Raw genomic sequence first — 19141 nt, forward strand, 5'->3', positions numbered from 1 at the left:
AAGATGCCAACAGTGGAAGTGGGGTTGTACCTAGTGCTGTGCCACCATGCCAGCGTCAAACCTTCACCCCCATACACAAATCCACCACCAAAAGAATGAAATTGCCAGACCCACCAGAGTATGTTGTGTACACAGATTCTGAGCTAGACATGGTTGCGCAGCCAGTACTTTGAATTGCTCCGCAATGGAAAGGGACGGGATTGTAAGATGTCGAAAGAGCAGGAATACAATCACCAGCATGGTTGCAATCCTGAAAGCTAGTCCCCTCGGAAAAGAAATTACCTACCCCTCCAAACACGAATTGAGAGCCATGTCACAGAAGATTGTCGACTATTATCCAATGCTTCGAGATGCTACAGATCTGCCATATGTAGGTTTTATGTATACACATCTCTAAAACTGTTTGTGTGTGGTGGGGGGGGGTAACGAGACTAACAACTTTCCAAAACATTCCTTTACCACAGCTGACCATCTACTCTAAAATTTGTAAGCGACTCCAAAATATGAAGTCCCCAAGGAAGAAGCAGGGTCCCCATGCCACAACCAGGGGTGGGACAGAGGTCTTTCTTTGATGCAACCACAGAAAATGAAACCGACGCTGACACAAGTGTTTCAACCGTTCAACCGTAAATCTTCCAAGCAACGATGAACAGAGTGACGAACACCTCAGTCCAGGTATGTTCTAAAAGTCTGGAAAATAAAAGTGCTATGATGCCTACTAATATAATTGTGCATACATACATTGCATTTTGTAATCATATGATATGATTTGTCTTCCCTGCTGCTGGTGCAGAAGTGATTACATTGAAATGTCTGTCCCTGACTCTCCTGTTGCATCTGTTTTAGTGGGCCCGGATAGTCTGAACATGCAGGCAAGGCACTACAAGATAATCAGCAACATGTACAACAGACCCAACCCAAAACCCAACCAAAGCGCAGTTGCTCAAATTTTGGACCTTGAGTTTGAGTCGATTCAGATGCAAAAAAGGGAAGAAGACAAAGCCACAAAAATCTTTGAGGAATATCGGTTCTTCCCGCCAACTCCTCATCCCGTCAAGTCGCTGGTCCCTCCGACACCTGTTCCGTTGGTGGTCCCACCGATCCATGTCCCTTTCCAGTCGGGGGCCCGGCCGAACCATGTCCCAGTCCAGTCGGGGGCCCGGCTGACCCATGTCCCTGTCCTGTCGGGGGTCCCACCGACTCAAGTTCATGCCCCGTTAACTCAAGCTCATGTCTCGCCGACTGTAGTTCATGTCCCGTTGGTGGTCCAGCCGATGCCAATACTACCAGGGGGTCCCGCCAAAGCCATGTCCTCCCTCTTCTGGGGTCCCGCTGACACCATTACCACCCGGGTTCCCGCCAAAGCCATGTCCTGCCTCTTCCGGGGTCCCGCTGACACCATTACCACCCGGGTTCCCGCCAAAGCCATGTCCTCCCTCTTCCGGGGTCCCGCTGACACCATTACCACCCGGGTTCCCGCCAAAGCCATGTCCTGCCTCTTCCGGGGTCCCGCTGACACCATTACCACCCGGGTTCCCGCCAAAGCCATGTCCTGCCTCTTTGGGGGTCCCGCTGATGCCAGTACCAACTGGGGTCCCGCCGACAACTGCTCATGTCCCGTCGGGGGTCCCGCCGACTGGTGCTCCTGTCTCCTCGGTGGCCCTGCCGCCTCCCGCTCCAGGTGCTCCTTACTTTCCTCCAGAGGCGTCTCGCCGTCCTACAGCCTGTCGTCCAGAGGCGTCTCGCCGTCCTACAGTCCGTCGTCCAGAGGCGTCTCGCCTTCCTACAGCCCGTCGTCCAGAGGCGTCTCGCCGTCCTCCAGCCTGTCATACAGCCCGTCGTCCTCCAGCCCGTCGTCCTCCAGCCCGTCGTCCAGAGGCGTCTCGCCGTCCTACAGCCCGCCGTCCTACAGCCCGTCGTCCAGAGGCGTCTCGCCGTCCTCCAGCCTGTCCTACAGCCCGTCGTCCAGAGGCGTCTCGCCGTCCTCCAGCCTGTCCTACAGCCCGTCGTCCAGAGGCGTCTCGCCGTCCTCCAGCCCGTCATACAGACCGTCCTCCACAGCTGTCTCACCGCCTTCCAGGCCGTCCTCCGGCAGTTTCTCGCTGCCCTCCGGAGCTATTCCGCTGTCTTCCAGGTCGTCCTCCGGAGCTGTCTCGCCACCTTCCAGGCCGTCCTCCAGAACTGTCTCGCCGCCCTCCCGAGCTATTCCACTGCCCTCCAGGTCGTCCTCCAGAGTTCCCTCGCCATGGTCTACACCAGGGGTTTTCAACTGGTTTTGTCCCAGGGACCACCATTCGGACTAGAAAGCAATCCGCGGCCCACTGATGTGCCTGCGCGTGCGCGTGTGTATTTGGTGTTACATGCATAGCTCAATGCATGAAACATGAAAGAGAGGCCACGCAGATTTTATAATAATAAAAGTAGATTTATTAAATTAAATTAAATTAAAGATTATTTTAAAGAAAGAATAAAGAATAATAAAGTGTTGTGCAATTCAGTATTGGGAAAAGTAACTAAAAATGTCATGCAAAGTCAGTCTAGGTGTGTGACAAAACAACAACGGAGAACAAAAATCCAACAACACCGGAGAACCAAAATCCAACAAATGAAGACCAAGGCAGCCTCAACTGCTGGCTGGTCAGGGCTTTTATAACCCAGCCAGGACAGACCTGTCACCAATCACCTGCTGTAGAGACAGAGAGATTGAGAAAAGCAGAGAGAGATTGAGAAAAGCAGGGAGAGAGAACAGGCTTACCATTAACACAGGGCGGGGCCTAAACCCGCCAGGGTCGTAACAGTGAAAACATGGGAGAATTAGGCCTACCTGTCAGTGTGATATCTGGGCGTGGTGAAGTCCACACAGCCTGTCTATTCGTGGCGAAATGGTAGACAGAGACAGTCTCATGTCATTCTCTGGATCAAGCCTAGCCCTGTACTTATTCTTTAAGTACGCCAGTGTAGAAAAACCACTCTCACACAGGTATGTGGTTGGAAAGGGCAAAAGACACCTCATTGCTTTTGCAGCAAGCTGTGGAAATTCTGTCTGGCAACTTATCCAGAATTTAACAAGGGGCTGTGTGTCGTACATATGCCTCCTGACAGAGTCTGTGGACATCTCAATCAGCTTATCCTCTTCCACAGCCGTCAGACTTGACCCTACTGATGCATCGTCACTGAATGGGAGCAGGATCCACTTGCTGTCACGGCGCCACTCTTCCGAATCAGTGAAGTACTTTGCGAATTGACGCACAAGCTTCCTCAAATGCTCACATATAGTGTCGTTGATGTCAGTGCTGTCAGGGTATTCCTCAACTGAAGGAAACATCGCCAAGTTATTGCTCTCCACTCGTTCGATCCACTTTGACATTTTTTTCACAAATGCGTCGAGCTTCTCGTAGAGCTGCATGACGTTTGCATCTCTCCCTTGCATGGAGCTGTTCAACTTGTTCAGCTCTGCAAAAACATCTGTGAGGTACGCCAGCTTAGTTAAACAGTAACTATCGTTGAAATTGGAAGCCAGATCAGAATGCTTCTCGCACAAGAACTCGTAGATAGCTCCGCGTAGTTCAAACACACGGGCGAGCACAGCGCCGCGAGACAGCCAACGCACCTCTGAATGATAAAGGAGAGAGCTGTGTTCACTTCCCAAGTCATGGCATAGGGATGAAAACAGGCGTGTATTCAATGCGTTTCGTTTTATGAAGTTGACCGTCTTGACAACGACATCAAACACACCACTGAGCTCAACACTGAGATCTTTGGAGGCGAGAGCCTCTCTATGAATCAGGCAGTGTGTCCAAATTACCCCCGGAGCCACCCTCCTTACATGCGCAAACAGTCCAGTCTTGCTGCCACTCATGGCTCGGGCCCCATCGCTGCATAATGCAACGCACCTCTGCCACGAGATATTGTGCTCCGTGAAAAAATCGTCCAGTGCTTTAAATATTTCTACACCGGTAGTTCGCCCGGGCAGTGGTTTGCAAAAAAGAAATTCCTCGCACATAGTGCCACTGTCCTCGTATCGCACAAATGTTAACAGTTGCGCATCATTAGTAACATCTGTCGTCTCGTCGATTTGAAGGGAAAACAGAACTGTCTGAAGTTTTGCCATCAGCTGGTCTTTGACATCATTTGCCATTTCCCCAATTCGTCTTCCGATTGTGTTGTCTGACAACGGAATAGTTTTTAATTTGTTGGCACATTCTTCGCTTACCATAGCTCTGCACATATCTATGGCTGCTGGCAATATCAGCTGCTCTGCAATGGTATGGGGCTTCATTACTAATTGCAACCCGAGAGCGACCATGTTCGATGCTTTCAGTCCCCGTTTTCTTACTTTTGCATTTACTACCATGGGGTAGCCGCCTGTCCCCTTTGATCCCGCGAACATCCATTACCACCGGGTTGGCCTTCCAAGCCATGTTGCGTCTCATATGCCCGCTAAGTTCCCCCGGTTTCCCCCATAGCCTGTCATTTCGGGGTTCGCTGAACCATTACCACCGGGTACCGCCTGTCCTGCCTCTGTCGCGTCCCTGTGACACCATTTAACATTCCCCCATAGCATTTTCTTTTTCGTCCCATTTTTCCCGAAAGCTTGTTCCTTTCGGAGGTCCCTTGCCGTCACGTGGGGTCCCCGACTGCTCTGTCGTGGGCAGCCTGCCCCTGTTCATGGGCCCTGTCCCTCCTCCATTTCCTACTACCAAGGCCGACTCTACAGCTGTGTCCAGATATATAGCTGTCGCCTCCGCTCCTGTTTCCGCCCATGTCTCCGGCCTCCGGAGTTCCCTCGCCGTGGCCTCTGCCCATGTCCCAGGCCTCCGGAGTTCCCTTGCCACAAGGCCTGTCCTGTCCATGCTTTGTCTCATGCTCTGCCTTGCCCGTGGGTCGTCCGCCCGAATCCCGCCTCCGGACCCCCTCCACCCACCCTTTTGGCCTTGGTCATTACTGCTGTTTTCTTGAAACTCTTCTAATCCAGAGTAAAGTGTTTGTCCTTGTTCAATTCTAGCCTAGGGAGGATCCATCACTTTACTTGGAGAAGCGGCCTCTCTCCACCCCGGTGTTACTCTTCGATTGAACGGCCTGCACCCTTGCCGTGGGAAACATACCTGTGAGCACTTTGCCAAAGGAGGATTTCTTTGACGGAACGTTAATGTTGAGTCCTAGTCATTGAATCACCTGTTTTTTTTGTTACTGATGTCAATTTGCTTTCCAGAATTATTTCAGTTGTCAATAAATGCTAGAAATGTCACTTGCAGTCCTGGTTGTGATTTAAGTAAAAATCGGTTTCCATTTTTAAGATTTATGCTCTAAGATAAAGAATTGAATTAAGAATTATTTACTAATATTAAGTGTATTTCCCTTATTACTGCACTGTTGCTGGTCTGATCTTAAGTAATTTGATCTAAAAACCAGCATTTTCTACTTATTTTAAACCTTTGAACGCTTATCAGAACCGTCTTATTTTAAGCTTCCTTATCAAGTAAAATTATCTTGCTGCATGGACAGATCATTTCACTAGTAATGAAAAGTAATTTTCTCCTAAAATTCAGTTTTTATTTCATGTATTTCAGCTAGTCTTTTTTGCAGTGTACTTATCTCTTAGTGTTCAGATGAAATTAGGATTCCATCACAACTTTTCAGGCAGACACTAAATGAGAAAAAAGAATAGGAAGTATGGGATGGCTCCTGTGATTCAAGCTGTGCATGTTTTTGTGCAAAACTGAGTTAAAGTCTCATGCATTCCATCCCAGCAGGCAGAGGGCTTTTGAAACTGCATTATCAGCAGCAGCATGTGCAGGATCCCCGGGGTCCGGACCCTGCAGTAGGCAACTAACGACTGTTATTAAGGCTCCAGCAAATCAACTTTTACAGATTCAATGCAGAGTGTTTATTGCCGAGTGATATATCACACCTGCAGAGACCCTCATCTTTATTAGTGCATGCAGAGATCAATCTGCTCAATGACAGGGGGAGAGTTAGTGGTGGGGATTGTTGTGTGTGTGTGTGTGTGTGTGTGTGTGTGTGTGTGTGTGTGTGTGTGTGTGTGTGTGTGTGTGTGTGTGTGTGTGTGTGTGTGTGTGTGTGTGTGTGTGTGTGTGTGTGTGTGTGTGTGTGTGTGTGTGTGTGTGTGTGATGGCATGTAAGCTGGTATATGTGCAGGAAGTGGAATGTCTGGGTTCTCGTTTCAGACAGGGGTGAAAGAGGTGCTGCAGATCAGGCAGTGAAAGAAAAATAAAGACCTTTTTGAACATTAAAGTATAGAAACTTTTCATAGTAGAGGCACAAAAAATAATTATGATACCTGAAAGTGAGCATAATAGGGCCCCTTTGAGACGAATGCATACACACACATCATTGGTCACACTAAGCTCGAGATGGTTCCTTTAACAGGTGAAATAAGAGCTCAACAAAGGGCTATGCCCACTCATAAATCAAAATGAGGTTGGAGCAAAAATGGAACATGTAGTGAAGAGACAGAAAAGCAAAAAGGAATAGATTAGGATGGAATATGTAGGAAGTGAGTGGGAAGCAGATGAGTAAGATGTAGAAACATATGCTTTCATGAGAGGCACAATCAGTGTCAACTAGAAATAAATGAGGAGCAGAACTATGCCGGACTGAAAAGTCTTAATTGCCATATGCATCAGAGCTGTGCTATCTCTCCTACACGTATACAGTATACCTGTACTGTCTGATCCCACTGGTAATCAGAGTGAAATGTGCAAGAAAACACTACAGGCATAAATATCCAGATGTACGCAAAATTCAGATTTCCACTTTCTCTAGTAGCACAAATGAATAAGAATATGTTTTGTTTTTTTGTTTTCAACAGACAGTAGAGCAAGTGTAAAGGACCAAATTAAGCCCATCGACAACTTAAGTAAACAATTTTCACTTCACAAAAATGTCACATATTTCTTTATGACAGTGTTAAAACAGGGAGCAAAAACTATCCCAAAATGCCACAGGTCACATGCACAGAAAGCATTACCTGTGATATGAAGTTGAAATGCTATTTTTTTTAACACAAATAATAAAAAAGTAACTAATGAGCATAAGTGAGGGTGTTTTGATTAGTTCCACAAACTTGTTCAATGTGCATTAGCATGTTCCATGTGTCACCATCCTTAACTTATACAGTACTCCGCTTCCATGCTATTGTTGCCGGGAACCTGCAGAAGGGTCTTCCAGCTCTAGCATTTGATTTGCACTCATCATAGTGTGACTGCCATGCATGCCAGTCCGCTTGTTGTGCTTACCTACTAACTTTCCATGTGGAACTCGTGCTTGTAGACCCAGGTTTTGCATTTATCTCATTAAACAGCACACCGTGTATTCTGCATGCGACTGTGAGCAGCAGACTGTGGGGGTTTGGTATGAATACACCACGGTTAGTCTCTAAGATCTGCTGTATGAACACACATGCATGCATGTATTACCTAATGCCTCTCATATTCAATTCACTTTTGTGGTTTTAAATTCCTTCTGTCAGCTCATTTCCTCCTCAGCCACCCACCTCTCCAGGAAATACACTGTGCCACCTTTAATCTGCACTTCCTGCCACTCACAGGAAGTTCATTTATGTGGTGGCGGGAGAGGAAGACACTGGCAGAGCAAATGCTGGACTGATTGTGAAGACGGAAAAAGGAGGCAAAGAAACCCTCTTAAAAAACAGTTGTCATAGAGACAAAACATCATGGACATGCTGAGATGCAACCATGCATCCCAAAGAAGCAGTAAAAACAAAAGCCCGCTTACTGAGCAGACACTAGCCATTAACATCCCGCGCCAAATTAGACGCAGTGAAGAAGAAGAGGTGTCACCCGGCACTACACTGATCCACTCTGAGATGACAACGTTGAAATAAAAATGTCACTCCTTCTCCATCTTCGAGAATAATAGTCTAAACAGTCACTGGTCAGGAGAGAAAGCTAATCTCAACACAGCAAACTGCAACACAACTCACACCTGAGCTGCTGCGATGTCCTGGCCTCCACTCTGCACAGCTCACTTCAGGATTCATCAAGTGGGAGTGTGCATTCAGTCGGACCAGGCATGGATTTACAGAGCCGAGGCCCAGGGGCCACAGGGATGTGTTGGCAGCCCTCCAGTGAATGGGAAACACCTGTAGATAGCTAAACATGGACATATTCATTAACCTCATAATATACCTCACAGAGTATGCATGAAATCACATTTGTATTTTGGATACAGGTGCCAGTATGATTATACTGTGTGATTCATGAGGTTTAAAAAGAGCCATTACCTCAAAGTGGTGTCGTCAGATTACTTGGGTCGTCTCACCAACAAACCAACCAAACAATATTTAATTTATATGATATAAAGCAGCAATTCATCACATTAGAACCAGAACATGTTTTGTAATTCTTCAGAATTAATGTAATAATGTAGTCAATGTATTGTTGTTTGCTTAAACCCAATACATCTCAGAACTATTCAAATCTAATATAGTATTTCGAGAATTTACTTTCAGTTCAAATCAACAGATGTATTTATCTTGCCATCAGTTCAGTTTTTTATCTTTCTAGACTTGCCCAAAAACCAACGAGATCAAACAAAACCATCAGACAGAACCAGACTGAGTGTTTTGTGCCAGCCCATAAGCAACATGTTCATAGTGTTTTTCTTAAGGGTGTGGAAAGTCACTCGGGGAAAAGTAGGAACTCAATACCTATATTATTAAGTAGGTGAGGCAAGGTTGAGAGAAAGTGCTAAACCAATGCCCTTTAAAAGCAATTGTTGAGCACACAGGCATTCTTTACTGACAGCATGTATTTGTGCGTATCGATTAATTTTCTGTCACTTTGCTGAATTCAACCACCCGCAAAAAGACTGAAAATGGCAACAACACAGCTACTGTACACCTCACACACAAATGTGTCATCTTGGAAGCTGTAATATTATAAGTAAGGGATAATGTGCAGCGAGGTGGTCATTATTGGGAGAAGAACACACGACTGAAGGTAATTATTCCGCTTATTACACGGCCAACTACCGACTCGACTCCAGTTATTAATTGAAATTATTTTATTGACTCACTGACCCGAGGTTTTCTGTAACTGTTCAAATCTGTTCACAGTTTCTGATCAACTAACAAGTCCTTAAACCCTGCAGAGCCCAGACCGGGTTCCTGTTAGTGTTTACTTCCTGTCAGTCTTCTTCTGCGGATTTATCTGACGTCCAGCGCTCCATATTTTAACTTATTTTCCTTTCTATTTCTTGATCGTCCTTCACAACGGTCAATAAGTCCTTGACAGCGGTATGTACTACTGGATTAACGTGTCACACGTTCTGAATTAACGAATCTGAATCGAGTATTCAATTAAGCCATGAAATAAGACATGATTATGTCTTGATTATATCCCAGTTCTCGGTATGACCCCTTTCCCTCACACCTTCCCCTCTTTCCATGTTTTCCAAACACAGATCTGCTCATAACACCCTGCAGCCCATTGGCTTTTTCATGTCAAGGGCTGCTGTGAATGATTTAACATATGCCCAGTCATGTCCTGGAGCACGGAAGAGGAAATTTCAAGTTTCATTACATTTGTGCTGAGCTGTAGGCGAGTAATTACACTCCAGCAGCAGCCCTTTCACTCCCTCCCTCCAACAGCGGGGTTGAATGTGCACCAACTCAGCAAAAAAACTTTTATTCTCGAGGGCCGAAGGTGCCAAAACAGGTCAGTCTTTGAATGAAAGTATATTTTAAAAACTTTCAATGAAGTATACTTAAAATGACGTTGTTGTGAAATGATGTGAAAGCGTGGAAAGTCAAATAGTTTTTCTCTCTGAGTTGTCACTCTGCTCTCCTACAAGGTCGACATAAGGTCAAACTTCTCGGGCAAGGTACATCTGTCCAGATTTTCCCCACAGGTTGCAATGCTAACTGGCATTCAGCCACTGACTCTTCTGTGCTGAATGGAGCCAAAAGGTCAAAGACCGCACCTCGGCTGTGTGGCCACGGCACAGCAGCCATGTCCGGAAATCATAAGAAGGAGAGGATATGAAAGTGTAATGTCACTCAGGTCCACTAGCGTAAAGCTGACATTATCCTCTTCTCCCTCAAGCCTCAACATGACATTTAAGCAAGCCGTCATACAGATGACATTATACCTGCATGCATGAAGATATCTGTGAACATGCTTATATCGCTCTTCACCAGTGGATATTAACCTGGAGCTAGGTGACCTCTGAAGTGTAATTAAATCGAGATGTAGCAGGATTATTAACAAGTTGGCAACAAGCAAAAAAAAACTTTGGATCCCTCCCCCAACAATCAGTCAGTCAAAATGTCATCACATCATATTGTTATTTATTTTATATAGATTTGTGCGGAATTGTCAACAATTCTTGGATATTTTGTCATTTTTCGACCTGTCAATCTGAAAAGGAAACACTTTCATTTTTTTCTTTTCATGAAGGGTCCTGAGTTTACTTTGTATTATTTTAGAGGGTCACGAGGGTGGGAAGGAAGTGCTCGAGGCCACTCTACTTATAAAAACCTTTCTTGTATTTTTGCAATTCAGGATCTGGCTTTAAGTATTGGCGAACTAAAAACCCCTTTTTTATATTTTCCCACATTAAATCCTCCCCATGAGTCATATTTATGTGTCCAAAGATGGAAAATGACTTGCGAGGAGACTTCAAAGAGCTGCAACGACTGCTTGGTATTCTGAGACGATTTATAATCTGGTGATCTGTATCCATCGATGGGTCTTAATCGGCATTTATCAGGTCTTTAATCTTCCTCCTCTTGGTCAACATGTGTTGAGTCAGGATGAAAACTGGAGGCAGGTCATTAATGAACAGATTAAACTGTTCAAAGAAAATCAGATGAATGATATTCACTGCAACATTTGGTAATGAACATTTTAAATGTTATCTTGGGGCTACTCCGCATTACCATTCTCCTAGGATACATGCAGTCAGACATTTTGAGTAAAACACAGACTTTGGCCCCATTTATACTGGGATTATTGTTCCAGAGAGAGCTAGGTAATTAAATATTTGACATGATCCACAGTTAGTGCACTCTCATGGCCCTTTAGCCACTGCCAAATCCCAGGACGAAGGTGTGGTTCAGGGTTTTTAAAGGGGAAATACCAGCTGCCGCATATCTCATATTAACTTTAAAATATGCGATGGTAACGACATGGAACAGTCCGTTTAAAAAGAAAGTTAGTAGGTATGTGGGACTGTAGGTTTGAGGGAGAGCAAGATTAAAAAAAGCATCCTACAAATGGACTTTGGATGAGTTTGAATCATCTATCAGCTAGCGCGATATTGAAATCATCCATCACTTGTTATTATGTTTATTTTTATTCTGTAAAACAACTTCCAATTTCTTCAACACTACATTACAGAAACTCCTTTTTGTAAAAACCTTGTTCTTTCCCAACTTTTTAGAACTTGCAGGTGCTATAAATTGCCATATTTTCTTCTGTTTGCATAATATAATACTACAATGCTGCACATTTCTGCTTAAATAATTAGCAGGTCACCGGTCAGGGCCAATCAGCTGACAGCCGGCTGGATTTGCCTGGTGTCTCATTGGTCTTTGCATCTCTATGTCTTAGTAAAAAAAACAAACTAAATCCAGCAGAGTCCGTTATGAATTTACTTTCATGAGATGGAAGAGTGATTTTATTGCACAAATAAACGCAAGGAAAAGACACTGTCTTTGATCATTCACACAGAAGAGACCGAGGGGAGACCTCTGAGGTGAGGAGGACAGGCAGACATATTGGAGTTGTGCAGATGTAATGAGCATAGGTCGCTGCATGGTGAGGGACTAATTACAGCAGAGTGATTTGGAATAATAGGTTCTGAGTTTCTGAACTGAGGTCAACTCCTCTGAGGACAGAAATGATGATCAGTTCAGAGACCAGGCAATACATCTCCCTGCAGGCAAACCCTTCCTCTAATAACAACATTACGCAAATGCTTCTCAATTTGTATCCCTCAGCCATCCTTCACTTTCATCACTTCCTTGCTTCTGCTTCAAAGCCTTGTCCTCTCTCTCTCATATTTTCCTTTTTGTGTTGCCTCTCACACCAGTGGTTGTTGAATTATTGATGGGATGTTGAGCTGGTGAGATCTCTCCTGCTGCGGACTTGTTTGTTGGTCTGGGTTTTTGTTGCTTTCTCTTTTTGTTGTCACACTGCGTCCTTGTGTTAATGTGTGTGTGTGTGTGTGTGTGTGTGTGTGTGTGTGTGTGTGTGTGTGTGTGTGTGTGTGTGTGTGTGTGTGTGTGTGCATTTGTGTGTCTAATCAAATCTGCTGGTGCACCAACGCTCAAATTTTAAATAAGTGAGCGTTTTTTCGAAACTCACTGCATTTGAAGGAGCAGAAATAAATGCAAAACATGCAGAGGGATGTTAGTGGTTCCTGTATGTTAGCTAAGCATGACAGCAAGGAGAAAGGCACAACATGGACGGGGCTGGGGCGGGGGCAGAGAATGCTAGCAGTGCTAAGGAACAGTTAATGTGACACAATACAAGCTGCCTAGTGATGCTCTCACCTTGAACTAAGAGTCGATCTTTAACAGTAGAGGCAAGGAGAAATGTTTAATGCACGAGAAATGTTATTATGAAAAGAAATGTGTGTGTTAACCTTGCAGATGAAGTTAATCATTTCCACTAATATGAACGGTTTGGAGGGTGTGGGTCTGTAAGTGCCTCACATGCTTGCTCACCTATGAAGGCAAACCCAATGGCTTTAAGTAGGTGCCGCTCCGGGAAGCAGGGTTGTTGTGATCTTCACGGGAGTAGGAAATGTACAGGTGCATCTCAATAAATTAGAATATCGTGGAAAAGTTCATTTATAAGTCAATAAAAAAAAAAAACTCATATATTATGGATTCATTACACAAAGTGAAATATTTCAAGTTTTTATTTGTCTTAATCTTTACGACTACGGCTTACAGCTAATGAAAACTCAACAATCAGTATCTCAGAAAATTTGAATATTGTGAAAAAGTTCAATATTGTAGACTCACGGTGTCACTCTAATCAGCTAATTACCTCAAAACACCTGCTAAGGTGTCCTGAGCCTTTGAATGGTTTCTCAGGAGGGTAAGCCTCAAAAGGTCATTGCTAAAGAAGCTGGCTGTTCACAGAGAACTGTATCCAAGCATATTCATAGAAAGTTGAGTGGAAGGAAAAAGTGTGGTCTGAAAAAGTGCTCAAGCAACAGGGATAACCGCGGCCTTGAGAGGATTGTCAAGAAAAGGCCATTGAACAATTTGGAGGAGCTTCACAAGGAATGGACTGAGGCTGGAGTCAGTGCATCAAGAGCCACTACGCACAGACGTATCCAGGACATGGGCTACAACTGTCGCATTCCTCGTGTCAAGCCACTCCTGAACCTGAGACAACGTCACAAGCGTCTTACCTGGGCTAAGGAGAAAAAGAACAGGTCTATTGCTCAGTGGTCCAAAGTCCTCTTTTCAGATGAAAGTACATTTTGCATTTCATTTGGAAATCAATGTCCCTGAGTCTGGAGGAACAGTGGAGATGCACATAATCCACGTTGCTTTAAGTTCAGTGTGAATTTTCCACAGTCAGTAATGATTTGGGGAGCAAAATCCTCTGCTGGTGTTGGTCCACTGTGTGGAGATGCTGATTTCATTTTCCAGCAGGACTTGGCACCTGCCTATAGAGAATCTATGGGGTATTGTCAAGAGTAAGATGAGAGACACAAGACCCCAAAATGCAGACGAGATGAAGGCCGCTACCAAAACAACCTGGGCTTCCATAACACCTCAGCAGTGCCACAGGCTGATCGCCTCCATGCCACGTCGCATTGACGCAGTAATTCATTCAAAAGGAGGCCCAACCAAGTCCTTAGTGCATACACATGAACGTTATTTTCAGAAGGCCGGCATTTTTGTATTAAAAATCTTTTTTTTGTATTGGTTTTATGTAATATTTAAATTCTCTGAGATACTGATTTTTGGGTTTATTAGCTGTGAGCCGTAATCATCAAAATTAAGACAAATAAAGGCTTGAAATATTTCACTTTGTGTGTGATGAATCCATATACTATATGATTTACTTTTTTTATTGACTTAATGAAATAAATGAATTTTTCCACGATATTCAAATTTATTGAGCTGCACCTGTATGTGTGGCGTGTGCTGGTATCCAAACAGTTTATTGATTATTTCTCAGTGTGTATGAATATGTGGCAAATGCAAAGGGAAATTAAGTGAAACAATCCTGGATATTGCATGGGCCCCCCTGTCGCACGTCTCCGTGGAGAGGACGCGCACACAAAGAAAAGGGGGGACTCTCCACAACACCGGGTGCGTTCGGCCGGATAGTTTTTTTCCTTTTTTTGTGGATCATAAATACAGACATTTCCGTTTGCTGCCGACGGTTACAGGAGCAGCTTTTTCAACGAACTATAGTGGCCTGGCGTAAAGACAGAGAAAATTTCTGTTTTTTACAGAGCAGACCTTTTGTTGAGTTTTGTGTATGTTTATGGCTTGACAGAAAAACTATTAATAATTATAATACGAATAAGGCATACAAACTGTCTGTGTTTGTTTGTGAATGGGTGTGAAAGGAGTAACTTTTCGATTTGTTATTTCTATAACTTTCTATAATAGCTTAAACGTTTGGGGATTTCAGATGCCACATGCAAGGCTGGGATATGTGTATGCTAGCAATTAGCCTTAGCAACGGTGGTTTGTTAGCTTACTTAAAAGATAAGTATTTCTAGTCACACATTCTAATAATTGTTTTTGCCAGGTTTTAAAGATGCAGAGGAATTTAAGTTTTTATATTTGCTAAGAGCAATCAAAAACATGTTTCATATCTTTAAAACCATGTTTAATATTAATTGGGTTTACTAATGTCACAGTGTGGTTTGTTTTCCCAGTTCGGAAAAGCATATCCACACAAAAAAAAAAAAAGTTTTTGGGCCTCCTCCCAGAGAGTCCTGGCAGATCCACAGAATAGCATGAAAGTCCTAGCTCAGTCTACAAATCCCAGAGGAAACAGAGGCAGGCTTTAGTACAAAATCCAAAGTCCCTGAGAAACACTAGCCTATATTTAACTAGGCCGGGGGAAGATGCTTTAATGTCGTATCCATAGCTGTTTGACGGAATACTACATTCCCCTGCTTAGAAACAGTGTAAATGATTGTTTTTGGATTATATAATGCTTTTCCCTGAACACCACCATGCATTGCAGAATTTATCCACATCTTTGATGATTCATTAAAGAGTTTATACTCAGAGTAATCATTTGTATTCTTACAAAACCTCACAGAAACCAAATAATGAGCACCTCACAACGGAGATTTCCTTTGAGCCTCTAGTTTTATTACCAGTCAGCTAAACCCACCTGCAGTGTGGAACTCACAACCAGAGCTCCTGCCACTCCAGCACTGACATGAATATGCAACTCGTTTTGGTCTAAACTATTGAAATGAATGACTGTCCAGAGAAAGATGCTACAGGGAACTTCAGCTTGAAAGAGATCTTGAAACATGATGAAGCTCCAGGGAGCCTTTCTCCCTTCAGCAACCACCAACAAATTAATTACTTGATGCTTACTCAATGAAGAGGACAAAACTGGATGTTGAGTCTTATCTCCGGCTTCTGAAAAGAGTTATTAGTGTGTAGTGAGAAGCCATATTGAGCTGCTTGAAGCAATTTAAGTAGGAATTGTTTTCAAACCCCTTTCAGACAAAGAGATTAACAACAAAGAGCTTTTTCTGTTTCCTGTTTCCACAAGATTCAGGGCTATTTCAGGGCTGCACAGTATTGGAAAAAAACAGACATTGACATTGACATTTTACTGGAATATATTGAATATTGACATTTGAGTTTATTATTTTTCATTGAATTCACAAATACTTTCTAAAGTTAAATGCATTTATCTGGAGGACGACAATGTTGTTCACTAGCAACCAATGTCCTGGATAGATGCAAATACCCGTGTCTGCTAAACAAGCAAAAAAAAAAAGGTATTTTAATGTTGTACTCTCCAGTGTTTGAAAAGCACATCCCCTCTCTTTGCCCTGCAGTGGGTGTCAGTGCTCCTGGGAAACCGGAGTGTAGAAAGTCAACGAGATTCCGGTCAGACTTCAGTGGGTGGCAATAAACTGTCATTAGCTGCATTTAGAGACTTGTGTCTTGTGTTTGCTCGCAGCGGTTTTACCATTAAGCTGATTACACCCAAAGCTTTTGAAGACACGTTTATTAATGCCAATAATTCTGTCTGGATTAGGAAGGAATCCAAATCATCTGCTACACTCTGCTCATTTCAGATAAGCAAACCTCTCCCTCTCTCTGGCTTACTCTCAATTGCATATATCATAGGACTTAGCTACATCAAGTACATGTACCGTCTGTTGCTTGTATCAGCTCTGCTCTTTTGATAATGGCAAAACAAAACACTCAACTCCACATTCAGAGTGGGTCGCATGAAAAATTAGCTTCATCCAGCGGTGGTTGTTTTTCTGACCCTGCGGGGAAACTGTATTTTTTTTCTTGCTTTCCGCCGCAGGGAGCTCAGGGACCGGTCAACTACAGCACCACCGACCTCATCAACATCCCAGCACAGCAGATGTTTGGCGGCAAATTTATGGGTCACTTTCTGGAGGAAAAATGTATCGGGAATAACCCTGAGAGACTATTAATGTTTCCGTTATTCGGGAATTACAGATGTTTTAACTGGGACATCTGTTAGAATCCAACATATGCCAGTACTTCATCACGACTGATAGATCATTGTTGTTGTTTTTAAAGCCTTCCTTTCAATTGTTTGAAGCTGAAAAAATAACAAGCGGAGGAAATCAAAGAGTAACTTAGGATTGATTATTCATCATACACTGCTTACCATAAACATGACAGAGCTTTGTCAAGACGAATTCAGATAAGGCGTAATTATTGCAGAGGAACCTCACCTGTTTACACACATAGTGTAATGTTAAGACATACATCATTTTATTATTTCCTAAGTAAAATGATGCAAGCTAGACCATAAAAGGGAGAAATCACAAAGATCATAGAGAGATAACACCTTCCCCTGAGCAGCGTCTCAACAGAATATAACGCATCGCAGCCTCCGGGCATGTGTTTTCAAGTTTGCAGCGCAGGATTCATCAAGGCTTAGGTTTCTAACTGCTTAGCCTGTCAACAGACATAGACTGATTGTTTAAGCAGTTATTCGGGCAGCAAGGTTTGGACATTTATGTCTGATTATTTAACAAAGACAAAAGGTAACCAGCTGAGCTGACATCAGTACTTTGTTTCTGAGATATGTAACCTTATTGAATCACGAAGGAACACGCACACGGAGCACTTACCAATGTGTTTCTCTCTGCAAACTGCTGCACGTAATAAATGGAAAATGTGAAAAGAGTCAGGGTGTTGCATCAGCACTTGAGAAAACACAAGACCTTGTTTTCCAATTTGCTGTAGATAAGTATTCAGCGAATCATATTGCTTCTCTGTCATTCTGCAGAAATTTACATCAGAAAATCACTTCTTTCCCCATAAAATCTGCAATTTAATGGCCAGCACAGGCTGTGAGTAACAAAACACCAGCAGGCAATTTTATAAATACACAAATTCACATTTCTCCTTTTTGAGCTCACACAGAAGCTACCACGATCACCTTCCAGGCTAATAATCAGTTGTCCATGACCGGCCCCACCATAATATGCAACCTCAATTTGGGAGACTGAGCCCTGTTTACATACTCTTGTTTTTCTCTTTGCAGCAGCTCTGCCACTCTTGGTTGGACTGTGCAAGGACAAGTGAAGCAGTTTCAGGGTTTTCTTGTCATGGATTGAAGTGATGGATCAGACAAAATGTCAACCTGTTGGTAGGGCAAGATAAAAAGTAGTGAGTTTAATGTTACTATATGGCAGAATATCGGCATTAGCACAATTTTGTATGTTGCAATAACTTCCTTTCCACAATGTAGACAACAATGTGTCTTCAGCAGAATGTTTGTACAACATGAGGGATGAATGATAAAGATCTTCCAACATAGACCGATAATGAACTGCTTCCATTGGCCAACCGATAAAACCGTTCGTTTCTTATTTTTGCATTTTAAAGGTCCCATATTATGCATAATGCTCTTTTTGATGTCTTTTATACATAAATATGTGTCCCCGGTGTGTAAGGAGAATCACAAGGTGTCAGAAAATACAACCCTCTCTCTTTTCCTCCTTACCCACATTTCTAAAAATGGGGGGACAAACGAGCTGATCCAGATATGCTTTGGTTATGATGTAATAACGAAAATTTGGGCTGGTTTTAAATTGAAATCCTGGCAACGTCCCGCCCACGTGACACGTCCCAACCTATCGTCCCCCATATACAGTGTCTGTGTATTCAGCAGGATGTCTGCAGGAGGGACTTAGAGTTGTTGTATATATAATACATATAATGTCACTGTTCTAGCGGTAAACACTGAGAAGTGTTTCAGAAATAATGCTTGATGTGGTTTGAACATAATATGGGGTTTAATCACGGCAGCGTTTAGCTGAATTTCTCCGTTAGAAACTTCTCTCTTCAGACAGAGGGATCATGATGCTCCAAAGGGGCGTGGCCATCTTCAGCTCTGCTCAGTCAGTAGGGGCTTGGACTGGAATCATAGGGTCGCCGGTTCAAGTCCTCTAACAGACCTGAAATATGGAAAGTGAACTGCTACTTGGAGAGGTCCCAGTTCACCTCCTGGGCCCTGCTGTGGTGCCCTTGAGCAAGGCACCGGACATCTCCAATCCCCCCTCCCCATTGCTCCCAGGGCGCTGCACGGTAGCTGCCCACTGCTCCTAGTACTGGGATGGGTTAAATGCAGAGGACCAATTTCACTGTGTGTGCTCTGCTGTGTGCATGTATGTGACTAATAAAGAGGGTTTCATCCTCCGATTCTTCTTCTTAGTATTTAAAGCGACAGTCACAGAATCAGCACTTCAGCAACAGGGCTGAAATGGAGGGATATGAGGCATGCTACAATGGGTGATCTGTTTGGTATTTTGAGCAAAACACTTCACAGACAAGTTTTGTAAAGATATTGCCCTACAATATATTGTTCAAAAATAGCACAGTAGGAGACCTTTAAAACAAATTCCAAAACATGTAGTTTATGAAGCG

General features: G+C 43.6%; 2 protein-coding genes across 6 annotated transcripts in view; both read right to left on the reverse strand.

Annotated features, from left to right (window-relative positions):
* asic2 (acid-sensing (proton-gated) ion channel 2) overlaps positions 1 to 19141 on the reverse strand; it is a 317943-nt gene that overhangs the window by 249529 nt on the left and 49273 nt on the right. The window lies entirely within an intron of this gene.
* On the reverse strand, positions 2253 to 4227 carry LOC134877683 (protein FAM200A-like). Its single transcript, XM_063903276.1, has 2 exons — positions 2825 to 4227; positions 2253 to 2686 (listed from the first exon to the last, which is right to left on the reverse strand). The coding sequence occupies exon 1, from the start codon at positions 4214 to 4216 to the stop codon at positions 2828 to 2830; it is 1389 nt and encodes a 462-aa protein (XP_063759346.1). The 5' UTR covers positions 4217 to 4227; the 3' UTR covers positions 2253 to 2686; positions 2825 to 2827.

Source organism: Eleginops maclovinus, chromosome 16 (assembly GCF_036324505.1).
Source record: "Eleginops maclovinus isolate JMC-PN-2008 ecotype Puerto Natales chromosome 16, JC_Emac_rtc_rv5, whole genome shotgun sequence".
NCBI lineage: Eukaryota > Metazoa > Chordata > Actinopteri > Perciformes > Eleginopidae > Eleginops > Eleginops maclovinus.

Excerpts from the sequence above, each read along its gene's own strand:
- LOC134877683 (XM_063903276.1), bottom strand. The coding sequence starts at position 4,216 with ATGGTAAGCGAAGAATGTGCCAACAAATTAAAAACTATTCCGTTGTCA.